The sequence below is a fragment of the Herpailurus yagouaroundi genome, unplaced genomic scaffold (assembly GCF_014898765.1).
Source record: "Herpailurus yagouaroundi ecotype Mexico unplaced genomic scaffold, PumYag 185, whole genome shotgun sequence".
Lineage (NCBI taxonomy): Eukaryota > Metazoa > Chordata > Mammalia > Carnivora > Felidae > Herpailurus > Herpailurus yagouaroundi.
Genome location: NW_024412416.1, coordinates 18,283,819 through 18,305,898, shown reverse-complemented (window position 1 = coordinate 18,305,898; position 22,080 = coordinate 18,283,819). Strand labels below are relative to the sequence as shown.

General features: G+C 36.2%; 1 protein-coding gene and 1 pseudogene across 1 annotated transcript in view; both read right to left on the bottom strand.

The window, feature by feature from the left end:
• The window catches only part of MEF2A (myocyte enhancer factor 2A), a 165,742-nt gene that overhangs the window by 46,051 nt on the left and 97,611 nt on the right, over nucleotides 1-22,080 (bottom strand). The window contains 1 exon segment of the mRNA XM_040493787.1: nucleotides 19,285-19,488. Coding sequence (XP_040349721.1) covers nucleotides 19,285-19,488 — 204 coding nt within the window.
• Nucleotides 4,537-5,831, bottom strand: LOC121042487 (40S ribosomal protein S19-like; annotated as a pseudogene).

Genomic DNA, 22,080 nt, shown 5'->3' with positions numbered 1-22,080 from the left:
AACTACTGCCTACCAAGAACTGAAATGTTCTTTCATGTTATGCTCAATTTTATAATTGTCAAATTCCATTCCAAACTAATAGAAGCACAGTACTTAGAAGCAAAACTATGGAACTAAAAGTACTCAAAAGGTATATATGCATGGTTTTTAAATGCATGAGGAAGCTAATTAATCAACCCACAATATCACCACCCACCTTAAATCTCATTTCTGTCAAGCACCTCAGCAGTAAATGCTCCATAAATACTGGATGAATGGATAATTAGATCTAGCACAAGATAAAACTACCTGTAAAATAAAGGAATAATAGGTCTCAAGTTCCAAGGAACTTAAATGAAACAGAATTTTTTTAAAATGAGGAAAGTTCTCCTTTCCCTCATTTTTTAAGTATATAAAAAGTTTGTAATTTTGAAAGAATATTTCTTAATCTTCCTAGGCACTCTGGAAATGCATAAAAACATTTAATTTTTTTAAAACTGTGAAACATTCACAAAGAAAAGTGCATCAAAACTTATTAAACTCAATAATTACAAAGTGAACACCAATAATTCTAACCAGATCAAAACCAGACTAGAACCAGAACCTATATATCGCCCTCAATCACACAACCCTTTCCTCTTCCCTCTTAACAGAGAATACTACCTTCACTCTGTGATGACAAAACTTCCTGGATTTTCTTTATAGGTTTACACATATATGCATATCCCTAAAAATATTGTTTAGGTTTACTTTTAAATATTATGTGGATGGATATGCAATGCATTATTCTGTCTTGACTCTTTTACTATACATTATGTTTATTAGATCTGTCCTTGGGGTTGCATACACTTCTAGTTTGCTCATTTTCACTGAACACTGTATAGGTAAAAACAAAAGAAAACAAACCCTTTATTAATTCTACTGCAGATAGACACTGGAGTTGCTTCAATCTTTTGGCCCTAATTAAAATTAAAATGAAAATGAAAATGGTGCTATGAACATTTTTGCAGATACAGCCTACTGCATACCTGCACACACTTCTCCAGGGTGTATTCTTGGGAATGGAACTATTAAATTCATAAAATATGTGGACCTTATGCTGGATAATGCCAAACCATTTTTTAAAGTACAGTTGACCTTTGAACACAGGTTTGAACTGTGCTGACCCACTTATTTTACTCAATCAATACAGTAGAATACTGTAAATGTATTTTTCTGCCTTATGATCTTAATAACCTTTTCTCTTCTCCAGCTGACTTCACTGTCAGAATACAGTATACATATAATAATACATATAACACAAAATGTGTGTTAATCGACTGTTTATGTTATTGGTTAGGCTTCTGGTCAGAGGCTAAGTTTTGAGGAAGGTCAAAAGTTACAGATGGATTTTTACTGCATACGGAGCTGCTTTCCCAACTGCCACGTTGTTCAAGGGTCAACTATGATTGTATCGATGAACCTTTCTACCCACAATGAGAATTTGCAATCCCCTGATTACTAAGGAAATGAAACACACTTCATACCTATTTGCCATTCGAATTTCCTTGTAAGTGCCTATTGAAGCACTTTCCAAGTTTTCCATTGAGTTGTTCGTCTTTTTATTATCACTTTATTATCATTCTTTTATTTGAAATCAACATAAGCTTTCCTAATTTTATGTACTATAAAAATCTTTTCTCATTCTGTGGCTTTTTAACACTTGCTTTCAGATAAAAGCAGGTTCTTTATTTTAATAAAATCAAATTTATCGGGGTTTTTTTTCCTTTACATTTTTTATGTCTTGTCTAAGAAATCCTTCCATACCTCAAAATCATCTTCAAAAAAGCTTTTCTCTTTGCCTTTTGCATTTAGGTCATAATCTTCCTGGAGGCAGATTTTATGTAAGATAGTTGGTTCCTTTCATGATTTCCTATATATACATATACATATATATATATATATATGAAACACACACACACATACGTGTGTGTGTGTGTGTGTGTGTGTACATGTCCCAGCACCATTAATTTAAGATTTGTTCTTTCCCTTATGATTAGTGATCACAGCCATATATACACACGGTTCTGTTTCTGAGCTTTCTATCCCTTCACTGATACGTTTGGCATTTGCTATTTGTGCCATTGGCATAGTTATCTTCATTACCACAATTTTAAAATTCGTTTCAATATATGACAGAGTAAACCCTTTCACTTTGTTATTCTTCAGGCTGTCTTCTTTTCCTCTTGAATTTCCCTACATTTCAGAATCTGTTGTTGAATTCTTAAAAAAAAAAAAAAATCCTTGGGATTTTGACTGGCATTTTTTTTTAATTTAAAAAAAAATTTTTTTTTCAACATTTTTATTTATTTTTGGGACAGAGAGAGACAGAGCATGAATGGGGGAGGGGCAGAGAGAGAGGGAGACACAGAATCGGAAACAGGCTCCAGGCTCTGAGCCATCAGCCCAGAGCCTGACGCGGGGCTCAAACTCACGGACCGCGAGATCGTGACCTGGCTGAAGTCGGACGCTTAACCGACTGCGCCACCCAGGCGCCCCACTGACTGGCATTTTCTTAAACTCTATAAAGATTATTTTTTTGTAGCACAGATGTATATAACATTGAGAGTTCCAGTCCACAATAATGGGATAATTCGGTCAAATCAACCTTGCATTCCTGAGATCAATCCAACTTATTCATGATGTATACTGTCCCTTCTATATATTGCTGGATTTAATTTCTGTATTAGTTAGCATAAGTAATCTGTATTAGTTAGCATAAGTAATGTGAGATGCTTTAACAAACACAAATCTTAGTGGCCTGATACAATGAAGTTTCTTATTCATATAAAGACAAATGAGGATGTTTCTTATCCCAGAGAGACTTGCATGAGGTTATTCAAAGCCCAGACTCATTTATCTTGTGGTTGCACACACAAAACCTCAAGAGTTCCCATCTGGATTCTCTGCACCTGGCTGGCAAACAGGGAAGAGAGAATATAAAGATCATGTGGGAGGTATTTTACATATCAGATCTGGAAGTAGCATGTTATCACTTCTACTCCCATTCCATTCGCCAACTCAGTCACAAGGCCACTCACAAAAGGAGGCTAACATAGAGTCTATATACATGCCTGAGCAAAAGAGAAAATAGATCAAAGTCAATAGTCTCTCAACTAAAAAAGATGTGAATTCAAAGAAGTAGACTAATATTTTGTTTAGGAGTTTTGCATTTATGTTCAGTGAGACTGACATCTGATTCTTCTTAGAACTCTCCCTGCTGGTTTTGCTATCAAGGTTAGGCTAGCTGCATATAATGGGGAAAAGAGAGTTCCTTCTTTTTCTATTCTCTGGAATAATTTGTAAAATATTGGCATTATATCTCTAAAAATCTGTTAGTATTTGCTTATGAAGCCATCTGGATTTGAAGTTCCTTTGTGGTAAACTTGACAATAACACTATTCAGGTTGTCTACAGCTTTATTATTCCATTTTGTTAGGTTGCATTTTTCTGGAAATTTGTCCATGGAATCAAAATTTTTGAGGCACAATTGGATCCTGAGATTTTATGTGCTCTAAAAAGTATATTAAAATAGCTGAAAAAATTTAAATGATATATTTGTAATCTAGTTCACCTCTTACCTTTACAGAGAATATTAAGCTTAGGAGAGACCCAAGTACTCTCCCTTCAACCCTACCACATCACATGGCAATTAAACAGAACTGGGACTAGAATCTAAATCTTCTGATGTCCAGTCCAATGCTCTTTTCACTAGGCTGTTTTAGTTCAGCTGGTTCAATAGACTGAATCATTCAGTCAACAAATGAGAGGGAGAATGCAGAGAAGGCGGTGATCAGAAACCACTTCAACCTTGGGAAGAAAGCACATTCTTTTGCAGGTAGTTGCTGGCAGGACTTCAGGGTCCTTCTCCAGTTTCTCCATGATCTTATTCATATATTCCTCAGTAAGAAGTGTGTGGTATTCAAACTATGGCTTCTTTGAATTTTAAAGCCTTACCCAGTTCTGTGATACCCCTAGGTTTCACTGCAAAGATCTCAGCAAATGGTAATGGTACTTCCTTCCCCTACCCCAAGCTAAACCAACAATTTTGGGACACTTAACTCCCTGAAGCTGGATATTGGGCAGTCTAGTAGCTTCAGCTTATCAACAGGATAATGTAATTCTGTTGTATATCTCCACACATAAACAAGTATTTTGAAAACTTGATTCTCAGTGCACTGTGAGGTCAGAAAAGTACATCTTCAAAAGTCTTGGCTCTTGGTTTTCACCATCCCTCTCTCCGTGTTTTTTTAAACTGCACAAATGACTTAACTTACTTTTTTCCTCCTTTAATCCAACAAAATTTATTGAGAGCACCCTACTAGGTTATGAGGTTCACTGATAAAATAGATATGGGTTACTGTCCACATGAAGGTTATGAAGGTCATGTGATCTTCTCATGAGGACTGCTTTCTTACTATAGAAGTCTGACTTGGTTTGGACCCCTTCCTCAAACGCCTGAGGTGGTTTAGTTGCAAAACTGATACACAGGTGTTTTGCTTTCATTTTTTTTTTTTAACTAATGAGGCAATTTATTAACCCAGCATTTGTTCTAATGATTCTAGGTGGCAGCTGCCACCTGTCCAGCAATTCTGTCCAGAGCTCTCATCCCTGAGGTGTCAGTTTGCAGCCTCCACCCCTGTCCTTTTCCATTGTTTTCAGCCTCTCTAGGGCTTGGAGGACCCTGTGGGCCATCTTCTTAGTCTCTGCTAAAGTGGCTGGGCATGAACTTGTTCCTCTGAAGTCGCCCACAGATGTTGGCCATGAAGCTGACCCCAGCACTGCCCTGGAGGTGCAGGTGCCATACTGTGGAGATAGCTTCTGTGTAGAACCAGTTCTCGTTGCAGGGAGCAGGCTCTTTATGCTTGGCCAGCTTGACAGTGTCCACCCACTGAGGGACTTTCGGCTCTCCAGACTTTTTGAGGAAGGCAGCCAGAGCTCTGACAAACTCCTATGGTTCACATCTTTTACAGAAACGCCAGGCATTGAGAGGCCTACACGCTGCCAGCCAGGGGCGAGAAAACAACGGGGTTCCCCAAGAGCACAAGTCAGGCATCCTGCCTTCATTCTTGAAGATATTTTTTCTGGGTATAGAATTCTAGGTTGGAGTCCATCTTCTACTTTCTCAACACATTTAGGGTATCATTTCATTGACGACAGATTTCCATTTGCTGCTATTTAGAGTCAGCACTCCTTTGAAGATCATCTAATTTTTTTTTTTTTTTGGTCTTTTGTTTCCTGTAGTTTCATTATATTTATTTATAGATTTTTTCTTTTTGCTCTGTATAGTATTTGTTGAGTTACTTAAATCAATCCTGGAAAATTGTCCTTATGTCTTCAAATACTGCATCTGTTTCATTCATATTCATTCTCTCCTCTCTTCCCCTCCTTCCAGAATGCCCAAAAAAATTTAGGTTAGAATTTCTAACCAATCTTTTCTCTCAACATCTTGTATTTTCCACTTTTTCATCTCTTTGTGCTGACTTCCAGATAACTTTTTTCAGTTCACAAATTCTTCAACTATGTCAAATACACTTCCAACATGTCTACTAAGTTTTTCATTTTGGTTTTTTTTTTTTCATCGCTCTAAGTATTTTTCTCAAATCTGCTATAGCACTGCTTTTATAATTCCCTGTTTCTTGCAAATATTTGCAAGCTTGTTTATGAAACAGTGAAATTATTTATAATCTATGTATAATAACAACAGTATCTGAAATATTTAGGTGTCAGTTATATTTCTTTTTTTTTTAAGTTTATTTTTATTTATTTTGAGAGACAGAGAGCAAGCAGGGGAGGGGCAGAGAGAGAGGGAGAGAGACAGAATCCCAAGCAGGCTCCACACTGTCACCACAGAGCCCAATGGAAGGCTCAAACCCACAAACCTGAGCTGAAATCAAAAGTTGGATGCTTAACCAATTGAGCCACCCAGGTGCCCCAGTTTCTGCTATTTCTTGCTGCATTTTGCTTATGGTACCTTGTTTTCTTTTATGGTTGGTCATCTTTGTATGATGGATGCTCAATGGTTTTGAAAAGTTATTTGATGCCTAGAATTAAAGTGCTTTTCTTCAAAAAGTATATAGACTTGCTTCTTCCAGGAACCTGGAGCAAAAGTTTTCTTGGACTTCTTGCATTATGTGACTTTGGCCAGTGATTCCACACAATGCTGGTAACCTGTTTTACAACCTTTAAGAAACAGGTTCTCTTTCTTTTCTTATTCTCCTTTCTCCAATCTGTTCAGTACAACAGACCTCTCCTTGCATCTTTTCCAAGTAGGAAAAAGGTAGTGGATTTTTCCTTTTTCCTTAGGTTCCAGTTTGATATGAGAGGCAATGTGTTAGCCTCAGAGACCTGGAAGTAATGACTTAACCTTTGCCTCTAGATCCACCAAAGCCTGAAGCTTAGTTTTCAAGTATTTATCCAGATGGGAAAAGAACTCAGGGTAGCCAGAACTTTAAATACTTCTTTACCTTTTAGGTTCTTACCTTTCCTCAGATTTTGGTCTGGCATATTCCTTAACAGCTCTTTGATGCTATAAAGTCATTTTTGTATAGTTCATCTAGTATTTTTAGTTGTCTTCAGCTGAAGGGTTGGTCCAGATAACGTGAACCAACATTACATAAATTTAAAAAATCAACACTTTTAGGAAAAAATGAGCCAAACATTTTCTAATGATATCCATAAGGTTTTCTGATGATGTTTTTGCCTTTTAGGTTAAATGTGGAAAAGAGTTCAACAGAGCTATCATACAGCCCGGCAAATTCCACTCCTAGGTAAATACCCAAAAGAAATGAAAACATGCCCTTACAAAAACTTACACAAAAATTTCATAGCTGTACTTTTATAACAATCAGAAAGTGGAAACCCAATGTCTATCAACTGATGACTAAATAAACAAAATGTGGTATTTCCACACAAGGGAATATTATCCAGCCATGGAATGAAGTACTAATACATGCTACAAAACAGACAAACCTTGAAAATATTATGCTTAATGGAAGAAGCTGGACACAAAAGAGAACAGATTATATAATCCCATTTTTATGAAATATCCAGAATAGGCAAATCCACAGACACAGAAAAAGGTTAGTGGCTGCCAGGATGAGGGAAGGGGAGTTGGGAAATGACTGCTAATGGGTACCAAGTTTCATTTTAGGTTGATGAAAATGTTCTGGAATTAGTGTTCATAGTCGCATAAACTTGTGAATATGTTAAAACCACTAAATGGGGGCGCCTGGGTGGCGCAGTCGGTTGAGCGTCCGGCTTCAGCCAGGTTGCGATCTCGCGGTCCGTGAGTTCGAGCCCCGCGTCGGGCTCTGGGCTGATGGCTCAGAGCCTGGAGCCTGTTTCGGATTCTGTGTCTCCCTCTCTCTCTGCCCCTCCCCCGTTCATGCTCTGTCTCTCTCTGTCCCCAAAATAAAAAATAAAAACGTTGAAAAAAAAAATTTTTTAAAAAACCACTAAATGTATAATTTTAAATGGTGAATTTTATGGTCTGTAAATTATATCTCAATAGAAAGAACATAAAAAAGTTAATCTCAGGTTTGTCTATAATACCCACTGTGGTAGCCACTACGTACACTAAGTTACCTCACTGAACATTCAATTTCACAGGATAGTGAAAGATTGGGGGGCAATGATTTATAAAGATGCCGGGCAATGTGAATGCACTTTATGCAGGTTACAGAAAACGCTGGAAATCTTTAATATGATTATGAATAATCTCACTGGAATTCATACCTATGGAGTTCTACATCCAGGTATATCAAGATAATCAGTGAAGAGAACTATATGAAATAAAAGCCAATAGCATCTATGAAAACAGCTTTCTTTTACACTCTAAAGGAAACTAGCAAAATAATACAACTTCCCCTCTCTGAATAATTTTCTCTTATATATAGCAGCCACTTATTCAGATGAACATAAACTGATGAATGCTCTCTTTAAAAAAACAACAACAAACTTCTATGATTAAACAATACAGTCTGCTCTACCATAATGTGTTTGGGAATATAAATTAGGTGACATGAAACTGGTAAATAGGGAATGGTGTCAGAATAATAAAGTCACTCTGGTTCAATGTGGATTTTTCCTAGGCGAGGGGAGCCAGAAAAGTGGGAACAGAAGTATAACGTTTAGCAGGAAAGGAGAAAGACCACCAAACAGCAGGAGCGTGGTGTGCATTATAAGAAAATTGAAAAGGAAGGCTTCAGAGGAGCACTCCCCGCCCCACTGCAGGTGGTAGTTATTTCCCATACTTAAATGGCAACCCCTCACCCTCCACTGCTCATTGCTACACTGCCATCTGCACTGTCCTTAGACCCACTATCTCCATCCTAATTAAAGTGCTGCCAGCGTTTCTATGCAAATAATTAATTCTGTGCATTTATAATACCCACTAACTATATAAGTTACCGCACTGAGCAGTTCCAACTCTTTTAAATTGCTGATTATTTTTTAGTTTGTGTTGCTTAGAACACAAAATTGCACAGGTATTAGAGTTTGTGAGGCTTTTCAGGAACACATAAACAGCATTACAGCAGAAGCACCTATACTTTTTTTAAATCTGTTTACTTCTATAAAGGTTGGAAATACTATATACTAGGAATCAATGTTGAAGATGGGGCGATACAGAAATAAAGGCATTGTTTCCAGTGTTACAAAGTGAAGAGAATCACATCCCCTTCATTCTTGAACTTTATTTCCATTTAAACATACTCTGGGGTCGCCTGTGTGGCTCAGTTGGTTGAGTGTCCGACTTCGGCTCAGGTCATGATCTCACGGCTTGTGAGTTTGAGCCCTGCATCAGGCTCTGTGCTGACAGCTCAGGATCTGTAGCCTGCTTCGAATTCTGTCTCCCTCTCTCACCGCCCCTCCCCCACTCACGCTCTCTCTGCCTCTCAAAAATAAAGAAACGTAATAAAAAAATAAATATAAACACACTCTGTGTTTCTGTCCCTACGAGCTGTGGGTAACATCTGAAGACGTTTTAAGAGTATCATCAATTAGTTACCACTGAAGTAAGAAACACTGCTTTTAGTTCAATTTTAAAGGTCATTATTAAGCTGTGTGCTGGATCTTTGGGAATACACTGGGAAGAAAGCTCTTTCTCAAAGACTTAGCCTCAGAAGTTCCACAGTCTTCTGAGATAGATTCAGGGTCTTCAAGAGAACATTATTTAAGCTGTGGTTTTGTCACTGCATACTCCTAAGACCCTGGACAAGCCTTTTGCTTTGTTTGGACTCCTACTTTCTTATCATTTAAATGAAATACAGAACTAGATCAGGGTTTCCAAGCCTTCTTATATATAACACATAAACTCCTTCTCACAATAATTTTGGTCATTTAGTCATTTTTTCCATAATAAAAATGAAGAGATTTTAAGTAAAAATACTTTAAATTGTTGCATTAAAGGAGATCATATTATAAAGATTATTTATAAAATAATATTTGAGCACATTCACATTATGGTTAAATTCTAAATATTTCCTTCTTTACATATGATGCATCTCAAATTTTGTATAGATCACTTGAGAAAAAGCATGACATGTCAACATATTATCATCTTTAGAACAAAGCCTAAGCCACCATTTAATCACCTTTCCCCATTCAAACCAAATGGAATAGCATTCTTCTTCATAAAAATCTCAACATTACTAAAGACCTATCATAACTAAAAGATGGGATCTTAGTCTATTTTTAAAAGCTATAAATGTCTTCTGAAATGCTGATAAATCTACTACCAGATTAGTATTCTTGTAACAATGGTCTGACTACCCAAACTACTAAACCACCTCCAAGGGCTGCCCAATGCCCATGAGACAAACGTCAAATGCCAGTTGGTATGCAAGGCACTCTATCAACTACACCCAATCTGTCTATTCTTCACTTTTATTAGTCACATATACAAACTATTCTACAGAAATGTGTATGATGTATAGTAAACACTGAGGTTTATTTTTTCTGTCTCTATGTCCAGTGTTTCTAGGACCATCTTTTGAAAAGACTTTCCTTTTCTCATTGATTTCCCTGAGCACTTTTGTCAAACATCAGTTAACCATGCGTTAATAAGGCATGGGTCTATTTCTGAGCTCTGTGTTCTGTTCTACTGAGCTACATAAACACAACTTCCTGGATTACTACAGCTTTAGAGTACGTCTCAGAGGTGGAGCATCTGGCTAGAATTCGCCAATGAGCACTTTCCATCTTCTCTCCACCACCATGATTGTACTTCAGTGAGGAGTGTGGAGGCATGTTAGCTACATCGGTATAACGGAATTAATTTTAGAACATTTGCTGGAAACTCTAGGATACAACTGATCTCTGATGCTTTATATTGGTGCCACTATATATGGTAGCCACGAGTCACATGCAGTTACTTAAGTTAAAAATACAGTTCTTTAGTTATATTAGCTATATTTCAAATGCTCAACAGCTACACATGACTACCGGCTACCATACTGGACAGCACAGACATAGAACATTTCCATCACCACAAAAAGCTCTACTGGGTTAACGCTGCCATAGATGATGTTATGTGCAGATGTAAGGGCAGGAGCTGCCACCGTCAATATGAACAAGTCAGCATCAGGACACAGCTGAAGGCTTGAGGGAGCCCACGTCAACAGACACAGGCTAATCTCTACCACATTGCTAGGTTTTCTTGTTATGTGATATATAACAAGTACCCCTATTTGAAAGAGGAGTTTCAGTCAGGTCTTTTGTTGCTTGCAATCAGAAACCACCTAATTAATATAAAACAGTTTTCAAAATGTTACCATATACATTATTTTAACTGGTCCTTAAACTCCACAAGGTTTAGAACTTTAATACTGCTCTCTTTTCCTATTAAACAGGTACCAAAAACATTCAATAAAATAAACTGATTAATATAGCCAAGAAATGCTAATTATAATACTAAATATAGAAATTTCTTTGAACTATATAGTAAGTGAAATATCAAATAACAGAATTTGAGAATTAAAACACCTTTCACAAAATGCCTAAATCCCCACCTAACTGCTTATTTTCTACTGTCATACAGAACAATAACTGGTAGATTTTTCTATACTCCGGTTACAAAACAATTTTTAAAAACTTAATACAACTATACAATTATGGGAAACAGCACTAAAATATTTTAATTATATCCTATTACGGAACAAGCCTATATGAATACTGGTAGCATAAAAAAGCAAGCTGATTTTTAAAATTCCTGTACAAATACTAGTTGCTATTTCTAAGGGGTTTTTTTGCAGAACATAAACATTTCTGAGGTTTACAAGACAGATTTTGGAAATAACAACTCAAGCCCAAAAATAACCACAAAATAACAAACCAGTTATAAGAAAATTTCTATAAAAACAAAAAGCATGACAGAAAATATTCTCCACTGAATTACAAGAGGTAAATTCCAGGAGCACCTGGGTGGCTCAGTTTGGTTAAGCATCCGACTTCGGCTCAGGTCATGACCTCACGATTTGTGAGTTCGAGCCCCGCATCGGGCTCTGTGCTGATAGCTGAGAGAGCCTGGAACCTGCTTCAAATTCTGTATTTCCCTCTTTCTCTGCCCTTCCCCTGCTCATGCTGTCTCACTCTCTCAAAATTAAACATTAAAAAATTTTTTTAAAAAAAGAGGTAAATTCCAATATGAATTCAAGCTTTGCCTTATTCTAGAAGTCTCAAACTTGTAGCTTATTTATTACCAAATTTCAAAAATCCCTAATACTTAAAAACCAATCTTTAAAGGTTTATCTTCTGATCTTTCACCGCTAATCAATTAAAGTAAGAACTTATAGGAAATATTCTTTGAGTAAAGAAATATCACGTAACTATGTGCCTACACGCATAATGATATTCTTCACAGAATATCCTTAGGATACACGAGTATCAAAAATTGATTTGATTCACAAATCAACCCACCAAACAAAACCTACATATAAGGTATGTTTACTTTTCCAAAATATAAGAGGTTCATACTACCATCTTGAATGGTTTATAGATCAAGCGCTGACTCTAACTATAAAAGTAGGGTTATGACCAATTTGTGCTAAGAAGATCCCTTTCTTTCTTCAGACTCTATATCCCTAGTCTCAAAACTGAGCTACAAAAACAATTTCAAAATAAAAATGAAAACTATAGAGCTGTCTCAATTTTAAGGAACTACGTGTTTGGCCTGGTTTAAAAACACTGCACGGTTGCGTTTGCTACCTCTTTATAAGAGAAATATCACTTATGCTACGTATATATCTCACTTCACAAAGGCATACACAGAACATTCTTAAACATGGTAAGTACCCTGTATCTTTTGCATTAAATAAGCTTCTAGCTCTAATAGTAATGTAACATTTATATGCTAAATGATTACTATGTGGTGGGAAACATCATAATCTTGGGATTCTAAGTGTCTTGAATCTATATTGAAATGTATCCAACAAAGAAACTTCTGTAGTAAGATGAACACATCTTTTTAGGAAACACATCATCTTTTTAGGAAAATGGCAGAAATATGGTCAGTTATTCTCAGGGTCTAATACAATGTCTTATACACAGTATAAATATCAGTATAATAAATTAAAAGTGTAAAAATAATGCATTATATTCAATATTTTTACCCTTTTCCTCCTCCCTTCTTTCAAGCCCCTTTCAAAAAATTACAGTGCAACTTGAACACAATGTATTGCTTGGGAATTACAAGATAGTAAAACCTAGAGAGCTCTTTCAATAGCTATCCAAGCCTTCAGGATCTGGCTTACTTCCCAGGTCTTAGCTATTTCCACTCTTCACACTATACTACTACAGCTGCATTCAGCTGATTTTAACTCCATAAAATAACTGTGCTATGTTTCATTTCCTAATTTCCATTAAGTTGCCCCTCTGAACCAGAACACCTTTCTTCTAGCCCTTTCCCTCCCCAACCCTGTCCTTTAAAGGCCTAAGACAATGTGTCACCTCCAGAGGAAGTTTTCTCTGACCACTCTTCCAATCCTCTGTACCCTCCCTCCCCCTTTTCTCACTGGCCAAAAATATGGCTAATGTAGCAAAGAACTTCCGGAAGAGAAAGAACAACTCATCTGATTTTAACTAAAAAACACTCAATCCCTGACACAAAGACACATAAAAAGGATATACAGGTATTCATCGATAAACACAAGAAATGCATTACAGAAATGTAAGCTATATTATAAAGTGATATATTATCACCCCTTTCCCCATGAACTCTTGTTTATATATCAACAACTTCAGTCTCTGATGGACAAAACTCTGACCTCAAGAAAATAAAAATCACACGCAGAGATGCACAGTTCCTTAAAAAGCACATAAATGAAAACCAATAAATATGATAAATAATATTATTCAAATACACAGTAAAAATAAAAAGTAAAACTGAAATTGCAGAGCTACGGTGACTGCAGTGTGAGGATATGGTGCAGGACATGTGAGGAGAGGAGGGGGGCCATGAGGATTGCGTGCCTCACCCTGTGAATCACCATCCTGCTGCTTCAGGCTCTGTTAGGAATAAAAGAGCAGGGCAGGGGCCTGGAGGCGGAGGGAAGCTTTGTCTTGTCTTCAGATGTCTCATTATTTTTTCCCTTTCCCTGCCGCTCCACTGCAGCCCTGTAAAACATTAGGCAAGCCTCTTAAACACTCCCTGTCTGTTCCATTCCTGATCAGTAACATGGGGAGAAAAAAACCCAATTGGCTCAAAAAGGCTCTAGGAGAATATTGTAATACTGTCAGAAACCCTATGCATAATCATGCCTCCAGTTCTAGAAGGTCAGCACAGATCTCAGGAAACAAAAGTCATTTATCTTTCTGTTTTGTTCAACTGAGGAACTGTGTAATGCATTGCTGCCCACACATCCCCACCAACCCCTAAATATGTTCAAAGAAGCACGTATGTAAAACCATGTAGGACTGCAATGAAAGGTTAATCATTAGAAATGTGTTCCCTGGTTTGCAATTCACACCAAAATCGGCGTATTATTTTGAACTATTTGGAAGGCCTTAAAAGTTACAGTTTGTGCTTGCTCACTGCTTGAAATCATTTCAGAGGATATTCTTGGGAATAAAAATATTTAAGAATTTTTACTGCCAAGAGACTGTCCGATAACTTGAAGCTTTTAGTCTCACTCCACTTAGGACAAGTTAACTCAAATTAATACAATATTGCCTAGGCCTCTTCTCCAAAGTTTCCAATTCGGTAGGTGTGAAGTGGGGCACCAGAACTCAGATTTCTAACAAGTGCTGTGGTGATGCTGATACTGCAGGTCAGGGTACCACACCCTGAGAGCCACTGATTCTAAAAGTTGCCATGCTCAACTTTTACTACCAGCTATTTTTATTTAATAATCGATAGATGCATCTTATGTTTCCTCTCTTTAAGATATTAATGACTTCTAAATTCCTTTGTAATCTGAAAGCAGGCAGGGATTATTAAAACTCAGAAAAAGCAGACTTTCTCATTCTTTAAATCCAAATTATTGTCATCCTACTTCATTTATCACTGTGCCTCAAATTCCTCATCTGTGAAACGGGGACAATAAGAGAGCTCAATCAGGTAAAATAAATAAAAGTCCTTGGAAGAGTACCAGGTTATATTAGCAACTTGATAAATGTCACCAATTAATCTTACTGCAATTAATTTCACTAATTTTCTATTTATTATCAAGGGAAACTCATTCACATTTGTTACACATGTTGAACATTACTGATTTATATATAAAATTGTATCCATTTATTGTGAAATGTTTCAGAGCTCTAATGAATTCAGTAAACTGGGAAGGCAAGGGAGGCTGTAATTTCAAAGACTGAGGTTCTAATCCCAGTTCTGCCACTAAATTGCTACATGACTCTGGGCAAGTCATTTAACGGAGTCTCAGTTTCCACTTCCGAAAAAGTTTGCCTTGGATATAAGGAACAAATGAGATAATGCAAGTGGTATTTTTTTTCTTTTTAAGTACCACAGTATTCCCGGCATGAGGAAAATACCTCTATCTGGGTGCAGTTTATAAGATATTAACTAGACAGATAAATGGCCATGGTCTCTTATATCCTTAAAATGACAGCACAATGATCTGAATCATCACACAAGGTATGCACTGAATATTCTCCAATACCACCAAATCATAACTATTTTTATAGATCACATGCTGGAATATTTAAGATTCCAAATATTTTTGTAAAATGAGAGGAAAAAAATGGATACAAAAGTAATCTCAGGAATTTATTGTGTAGCAGCTGCTAAAATCCTCACTTCACAGCTTTAGCATAATTTTTATTCTGAGGCAGAACCCTTCTATTGGTCCTAGGCTTTTGTTTAATATAAACACAATGTGTGTGTACACACACACACACACACACACACACACACACGTGTGTGTGTATGTGAATAATGGTAACTGGTGATTTTCATTAATAGTTTCTAATACTTTAAGATAAATCCAATGTTCTTATAAAACTGCATACAACAGTTGACAACTTTTTAAATCTTAATTTACTAAAAAGAAAACATGGGGGTTATAACACTGTCTCTACATTTCAATTAAATTACTACTTTTTGTAGGCCCACAAAAGTGGGCCACATATAAGCATTTTGTATCAATGCTTAATAGGAAAGATACAATGTAGATCTCTGATGACATTTGTACAGAATGTCTCCTACTGAAATATAGAAAACAAAGTAGTGAAACTCATTTTTTGTCAGGAATATACTCCTAAAAAGCAGTGTATAATAAGCATTTTCAAATAAGATGCCATTAATGCAGCAACAATACTCTCCATTTCAAAGAAATCCAATTATGAAGTTTCTTATAAAGTTTATATTTATGACAATCTCCTAATTTACTAACATCTAAGTTTCTGTTTTCATTTATTTAGCTTTCTCAGTGTAAGAGATATGCATATTCTACAGGACACTGCAGACTTTAAAAGATCCAAATGCAATTTAAAATATGTAAATGCTGTTGATTTTTTTAAAAAGCTACATGGAAATTATTTTTTACCAACTATAATTGTTAAAATTGATTAAAATTAAAAAAACTGGTTTTAAAATATAGATAATATGAAACAAGGGATACCAAAGATAGAACACCATTCTATACAGAGGTTTCTGGTATCTGTGGTTAAAATAAAAAGGTAGACAGATGTGAGCACATCTTCCTTTATATCTGTTTATCATCACAATATTCGAATACCAACTACTTTTAATGTATTTATTCCATTGTGCTCCCAGAAAACATACTAGATCTAATTCCATAGGCATAATAATGTGTGCATTCTTGCAGGTATGGTTTTTAGACATATGGGGGAAAATAAAATCCTACTGATCTTAAGGACTAACATATGCAACAGGAAATTGTAAATTCAGGTTAGAGGGCTTATAAAGGTTGTTCTCAAAGTCTTCAGTTAGTCTCACTATGGATCAAGTGCATTAGGAGATACTCTAATGTGGTTCACTTATAGCTGTTTATGCCTCCATTTACTGCAGATGAAGCCACAGGAGACAGCTTTTTTACACATCTAGAACACCACACCAACTTGCTCAAAGTTTACAGATATAAAATCTTCAGTTGGTACAAGTTTATCTAAGTGGTTTACAAAACTATGGGTAGAAAGAACAGTCTTGAGCCTGAATTAGAAATGTTTAAATAATATCACTTTGCAGAGTCCATGGTACATAGGAGCCCCTCAAATATTTTTGTTAAATGAACAAATGCACAAAAGTGTCTTTCCAACTACTACAACTGTTTCAAAGGACCCTATATGAAAAAAAAATACTTAAAATTGTATTCCATAAATATCCTTAAATGAGATATTTGTAAGTGCCTGGCCCATGGGAAACTATGGTTTATGTATTTGTCATTACTCTGGTCTTATAAACTTAGGTTGGTTCACAACAATCTTTGTAGCTACATGAGTATAAGCCATTACCACCACTGATAAAAGGAACTCAGATATGTACATACTTCTATTCAGGATGTAGTTGCATTACCCTTCTATGTAGAAGAAAGAACATCTGGGGTAACCACCACTGTCTTATAATGAAGGTTAATTCAGTAAACTTAACATGCAAGGTAAATTAAGCCTTGTAATTTATCCTACCAACAAATTAATACCTTATAATAAGCCAATGTGTCTTCTAACCACTGCATTTATATTATTCCAAACTTCATAAAGAACTACTGGTAATATTCATGTTCACTTATACCTAAGAAATTCAATTAAAAAGAAAACATCAAAATCCCAATTGATAATTGACCTGCAAAAGTTTTCCTTCATACTGAAGTAAATTGTAATAGAGACTGCTAAAAAAATGTTTGGGATTTACTCTCTTACACTTTGCTGACCACAACAGAGGTGAAGACTGAGGTAGTCTGAAAGTTCTGTGAGGATTAAATCAGACTATATTCTTCATATTCTCTAAAGAAGTAAGCTTTAGGCTGTGCGGAGCACCCTCAACTTCCAGGGGCCAAGACCAACAACTGCTGCAATGAAAGAGCAGAGTAGTTAGGGTCAAGGGGATGGCTGCCTTCTACAATGAAACTAGCTTGAGTATCTATCTGTTGGCATCATAAAAGTCAACTCTGTTTCTTTGACTTAGGCAGTGGAGCTTTTGATAAGATATAGAGATTTTTAAAATAAGATTTTAAATCAAACACACCAGGGATAATCTCCATTTCAAGGAAATCCAGTTATGAAGTCTCTGATAAGATTACCCAAATAAGGATCCTCTAATTTATAAAATTACAATTCAAAATGCATTGATATATAACAGGGACAGTCTACTGACTTGTATTGCTAAAACCACAAATGCTAAATAATACAAAGTAACTTACAATTGATATAAACATAATTGCATTAAGGGGCTTGGCTAAGAGGTTATCATGTAGTTTAACTGAAATGATCAACAAGGGCAAAATCAAAAGCTTCATACACATTTCAGGGGATGTTCACAGCAGTGACCCATTTAAATAAAACTGTGGGTAACAAGCACAGAGATGAGTTGTAGCTGTAATTACATGATGCTTTTACTTCTCATTGCAATTAATTAATTGCTAAAAAGTAGCAGAAGTGCTTTTTTTAAAAAAAAATTGTAAGTAGCAGAATTTTTTTTTTTCAGTAACAAACTAAATCAATTAAAAGGAATGGTTGTAGTAGAGAAATACCGTATAGGGAAATTTAGAATGCATTTAATCTGTGGAGGCAAATAAATTAGATTCCTACAAAACAAGGTATCTTTATCTTAACTGAAAATCTAGATTAGGACTTCATTTCTTCTTTTATAGTTAGTTCTTCATTTATAGTTAGTTCTGCATCATTTCACATGGTTTCAGTATTTTCACCACGGAAATCCCTAATTAACTGGGACAGTTTTCTAATATTACAAAAGTAAGCCAAAGTATGCATCTTTTTTAGTGGGGGGAAAGACTCCCTTTTGAACAAAAATGAAACAAAATCTCTAAATGTAACAAAAATGACAAAAGTACAAAGCTAATTTAGAGTGCCATTAGAAATATATATGGTAAGTTAATTTTTATAAAAAGATTTTGCAGTAGAAAAGAATAAAAGGGGAAAGTATACGGATTCTTTTTGAAGGGCTTGCTTTAAAACACTATTCTGAATAAAATGGAAATAATCCCCGAATTTTTTTTGTTTGTTTTCATTTTAAGTAAGTCAGCAGAATTATAAGAGATACTGAAGGACAGCAGAAAAGGTAAAAAAAAAAAAAAAAAAAAAGAAGATATCTTCCCCCCCACAACTAAAGCACTACTGACAAAACACAAATATTTACATCATTTTCTTCCACTTCATTAGTGTTTCAAGTTGTGGGTAGTCACTGACATAATGAAATGATTAAGACATATTAAAACTGTAACTTCATACTATTCCAAGTGATATAGTTCATAATATTAACTTTAAAACTCATACAAAATAAGTAATCATAGATAAAATGTTAGATTATACTGCTGTATACAGTGCAACAGCCTAGCTTATTTTGTCTCAATAAATAGGATGTTTATAGCATAAGTGGGTCATTACATAGCAATAATTAGATCCTTCTAAGAAATGATTCAGAGGGAAAAAAATCTATGTATATATTATTATAGCAATAATTAGATCATTCCAAGAAATGATTCAGAGAAAAAAGTAAGTTACATATATAAACTGATTTATAATTTGGATGTGAAAAGCAATCTGACAGTTAAAGTTATTAAATGGAAGATTCAATTATAACTGCAATTCAGGCATACTAGAGATATGTGTTACCTCAACAATATCCGAGTTGGTTCTGCTTTCATGAGGTTCATTATATTCTGTATACTTGAGAAGAACTTTGTCCATATCAGTGCTGGCATACTGAAACAGTTTGTTAGAGCTGTTGAAAATGATGAGTGCTATTTCACAGTCACAGAGCACACTAAGTTCATAGGCTTTCTTCATTAATCCAAACTTTCTCTTTGTAAAAGTGACCTAGGCCAAGAAAAAAAAGGTATATTTTTAGGAAAAGCATTAGCAGTACCTGAATACAGGCTACCTAAAGATGAGCCCTCTTTTAATACTGAGTCAGATTCCAAAGATGAAAAAGGTTCCTAGCTTCACACTCCACATGAGCCTCTACTCCCCCATGTACCACAAGACTACAGTCCTACATTTAACTTCTATCTCCCGACAGAGCAGTCAGTTTCCTGAGGAGGTTTCCCTTTATCCTTCGCTGCCAGTCTGCTGAAGGCAAAGAACCGGAGAAGGACACAGCTGATCACTGACCCCTTATCCAGTTTAAAATTCACAGCCTAGGGATGAACAAATTCCCCAAAGTCCTCAAATTCTTCTTTGAATATTTTTTCCAGTTTCTAACCCTGTCACCTTAAGTCCTCTCAAACAGAGACCAATTTTTGTTTGTTTTAAATATTATATCTACTATTTTCAAGAGCCTGAAAGGTATATCCTTTCTGTTCCCTACTCTGTCTTACAAATTATTTTTCCTTCCTTCTCCTTCAAAAACTTCAGATGTTTTCAAGTTCACACCATGAAATTTATACCACCAAATAATTCTCCTTGTGATGGGCACCAAATGACCCCCTCATGCACTGATAACTATCACCTGATACTTTTCTTTCTAGCCCTACTCTTATCTCTGGTGATTTCAGTATCTGTGTAAAATATTACTGCAAAAACATCTCCCAATTCCAAATGATCCACTTCCACATGTCAAGAACTCACTCCTACTGTTATACCTTTCACCAAAAATCACCTCCAAAATCTCAACTTCATGTATTCCATTTTGCCTATCTAGCTCTTCTATTTTGTATTACTTCTCCAGAAATTCTTTAACCTATATCCAGTCCTCCAATCCATTTTTACCTCACCACTCTGTTACTGTCTATTCTCATGTCCTTTCTTTCCTCTCTAGATTTCATGGTCCATCACTATTTTCACTCCCTTACAAACACACATACTTTACCTTTCTCTCATGAACATACTTGCCTGGCACAGCCCCAACCAGGAACTGACCCCCAATATATACATCAATTATCCCTGTATCTTTATCCAAGTGGCTGACAACTCCTGGGAACACACAGGCATGCACGCGCGCGCGCGCACACACACACACACACACACACACACGCCCCTCTGGTGTTTCTGAACTGATGACCATAAATCTCAGCTAACACTCAACACTGCCTAACCATCATAACTTGGTTTGTTTCTCATTAGCCCATTCTCCAAGTCAACTATTTCCCACCTTCTCTGTCTCAAGTCCACTCTCTGCTCATAACTTTGCCTCAAACCACTTCCCATCATCATATCTATCAGTTTAAACACTTCACCTGTAGCTTTCCACATTCACCCCTCTGCTGTTATTGCTGACTTTTCTGTTCCTATTCCTTTCCAGAAGTATCATTCTCTCCCATCAAGCTGTCCTTCCTCTCCACTAGATCAAAGACCAGAAGCACAGAAGCATGTTCTAGCATCTCCCTGGACTCCATACTGCCCCTCCAGTTGCCCCTCCTCTTTGATCTACTTCACAGTAAACATGTTTGAAAGAAATGTCTGTAGTTGTCATCTCCAACCGCTTACCTATTCTTTCCTCAACTACTGCAATCAGACTTCCATTCCCCAAATTCCACTAAGACTTGTCCATGTCATCATCAGCAACCTAATTAATGTGATTAGAGTCAATGGTCACTTTTTTCATTCTTACCTTACCATATACCTCAGCAGCACTTTACACAGTTGACCATATTCACACTTTCTTCTCCAGGTGTTTTATGACACAACACTGTCCTGATTTTCCTAATTCAGTGCTTCCTGTCAGCTTTTACAGCTATATCCTCTTCCTTCAATGAGCAGAAGGAAGTGCCTCACCTCTACTTACTGAAGTACCTTTAAGCTTTAGATTTGGGCTCCTTTCTCCTCTTTACCCTCACAGTCCTTGCCAGGTGATTGCATCCAGTTCCATGATTTTAAAAACAAATATGCTCTTTCCATATTCTTCTCCATTTCAGCACATGGCACCACCTCCCATTCACACAAAACCAAAAAAACATGTAAGAGTTATCCTTGGTCCTTCTTATTCCCATAATCTGCCCTATCCAATCCATCAGCAAATTGTGGCGACTCTACCTCTAAAACGTATCTCAAATCTATTCACTTCTCTTCACACCACTATCAGCCTGGGCCAAGTTATATCACCTCTCATGTATATTACTGATATAATCATTACATTGAATTTCCTGCTTCATCTATTATACCTTACAATATATGTGCCACATACCTGCCCAAGTGATGTTTTTGAAACATAAATCAAATTATATAAGTAAAAGTTCAGAGCTTTTCACTGCATTAAAAGTAATATCCAAACTCATTAAGTAAACAAAATAAATTATCTGGCCTCAAACTCTCTATCTAAAGTTATTTCCCTTCACTCTCCTTTACATCCATTAAACTTCACTGATGTGTGGGGCGCCTGGGTGGCTCAGTCGGTTAGGCGTCCGACTTTGGCTCAGGTCATGATCTCGCAGTTTGTGGGTTCGAGTCCTGTGTTGGGCTCTGTGCTGACAG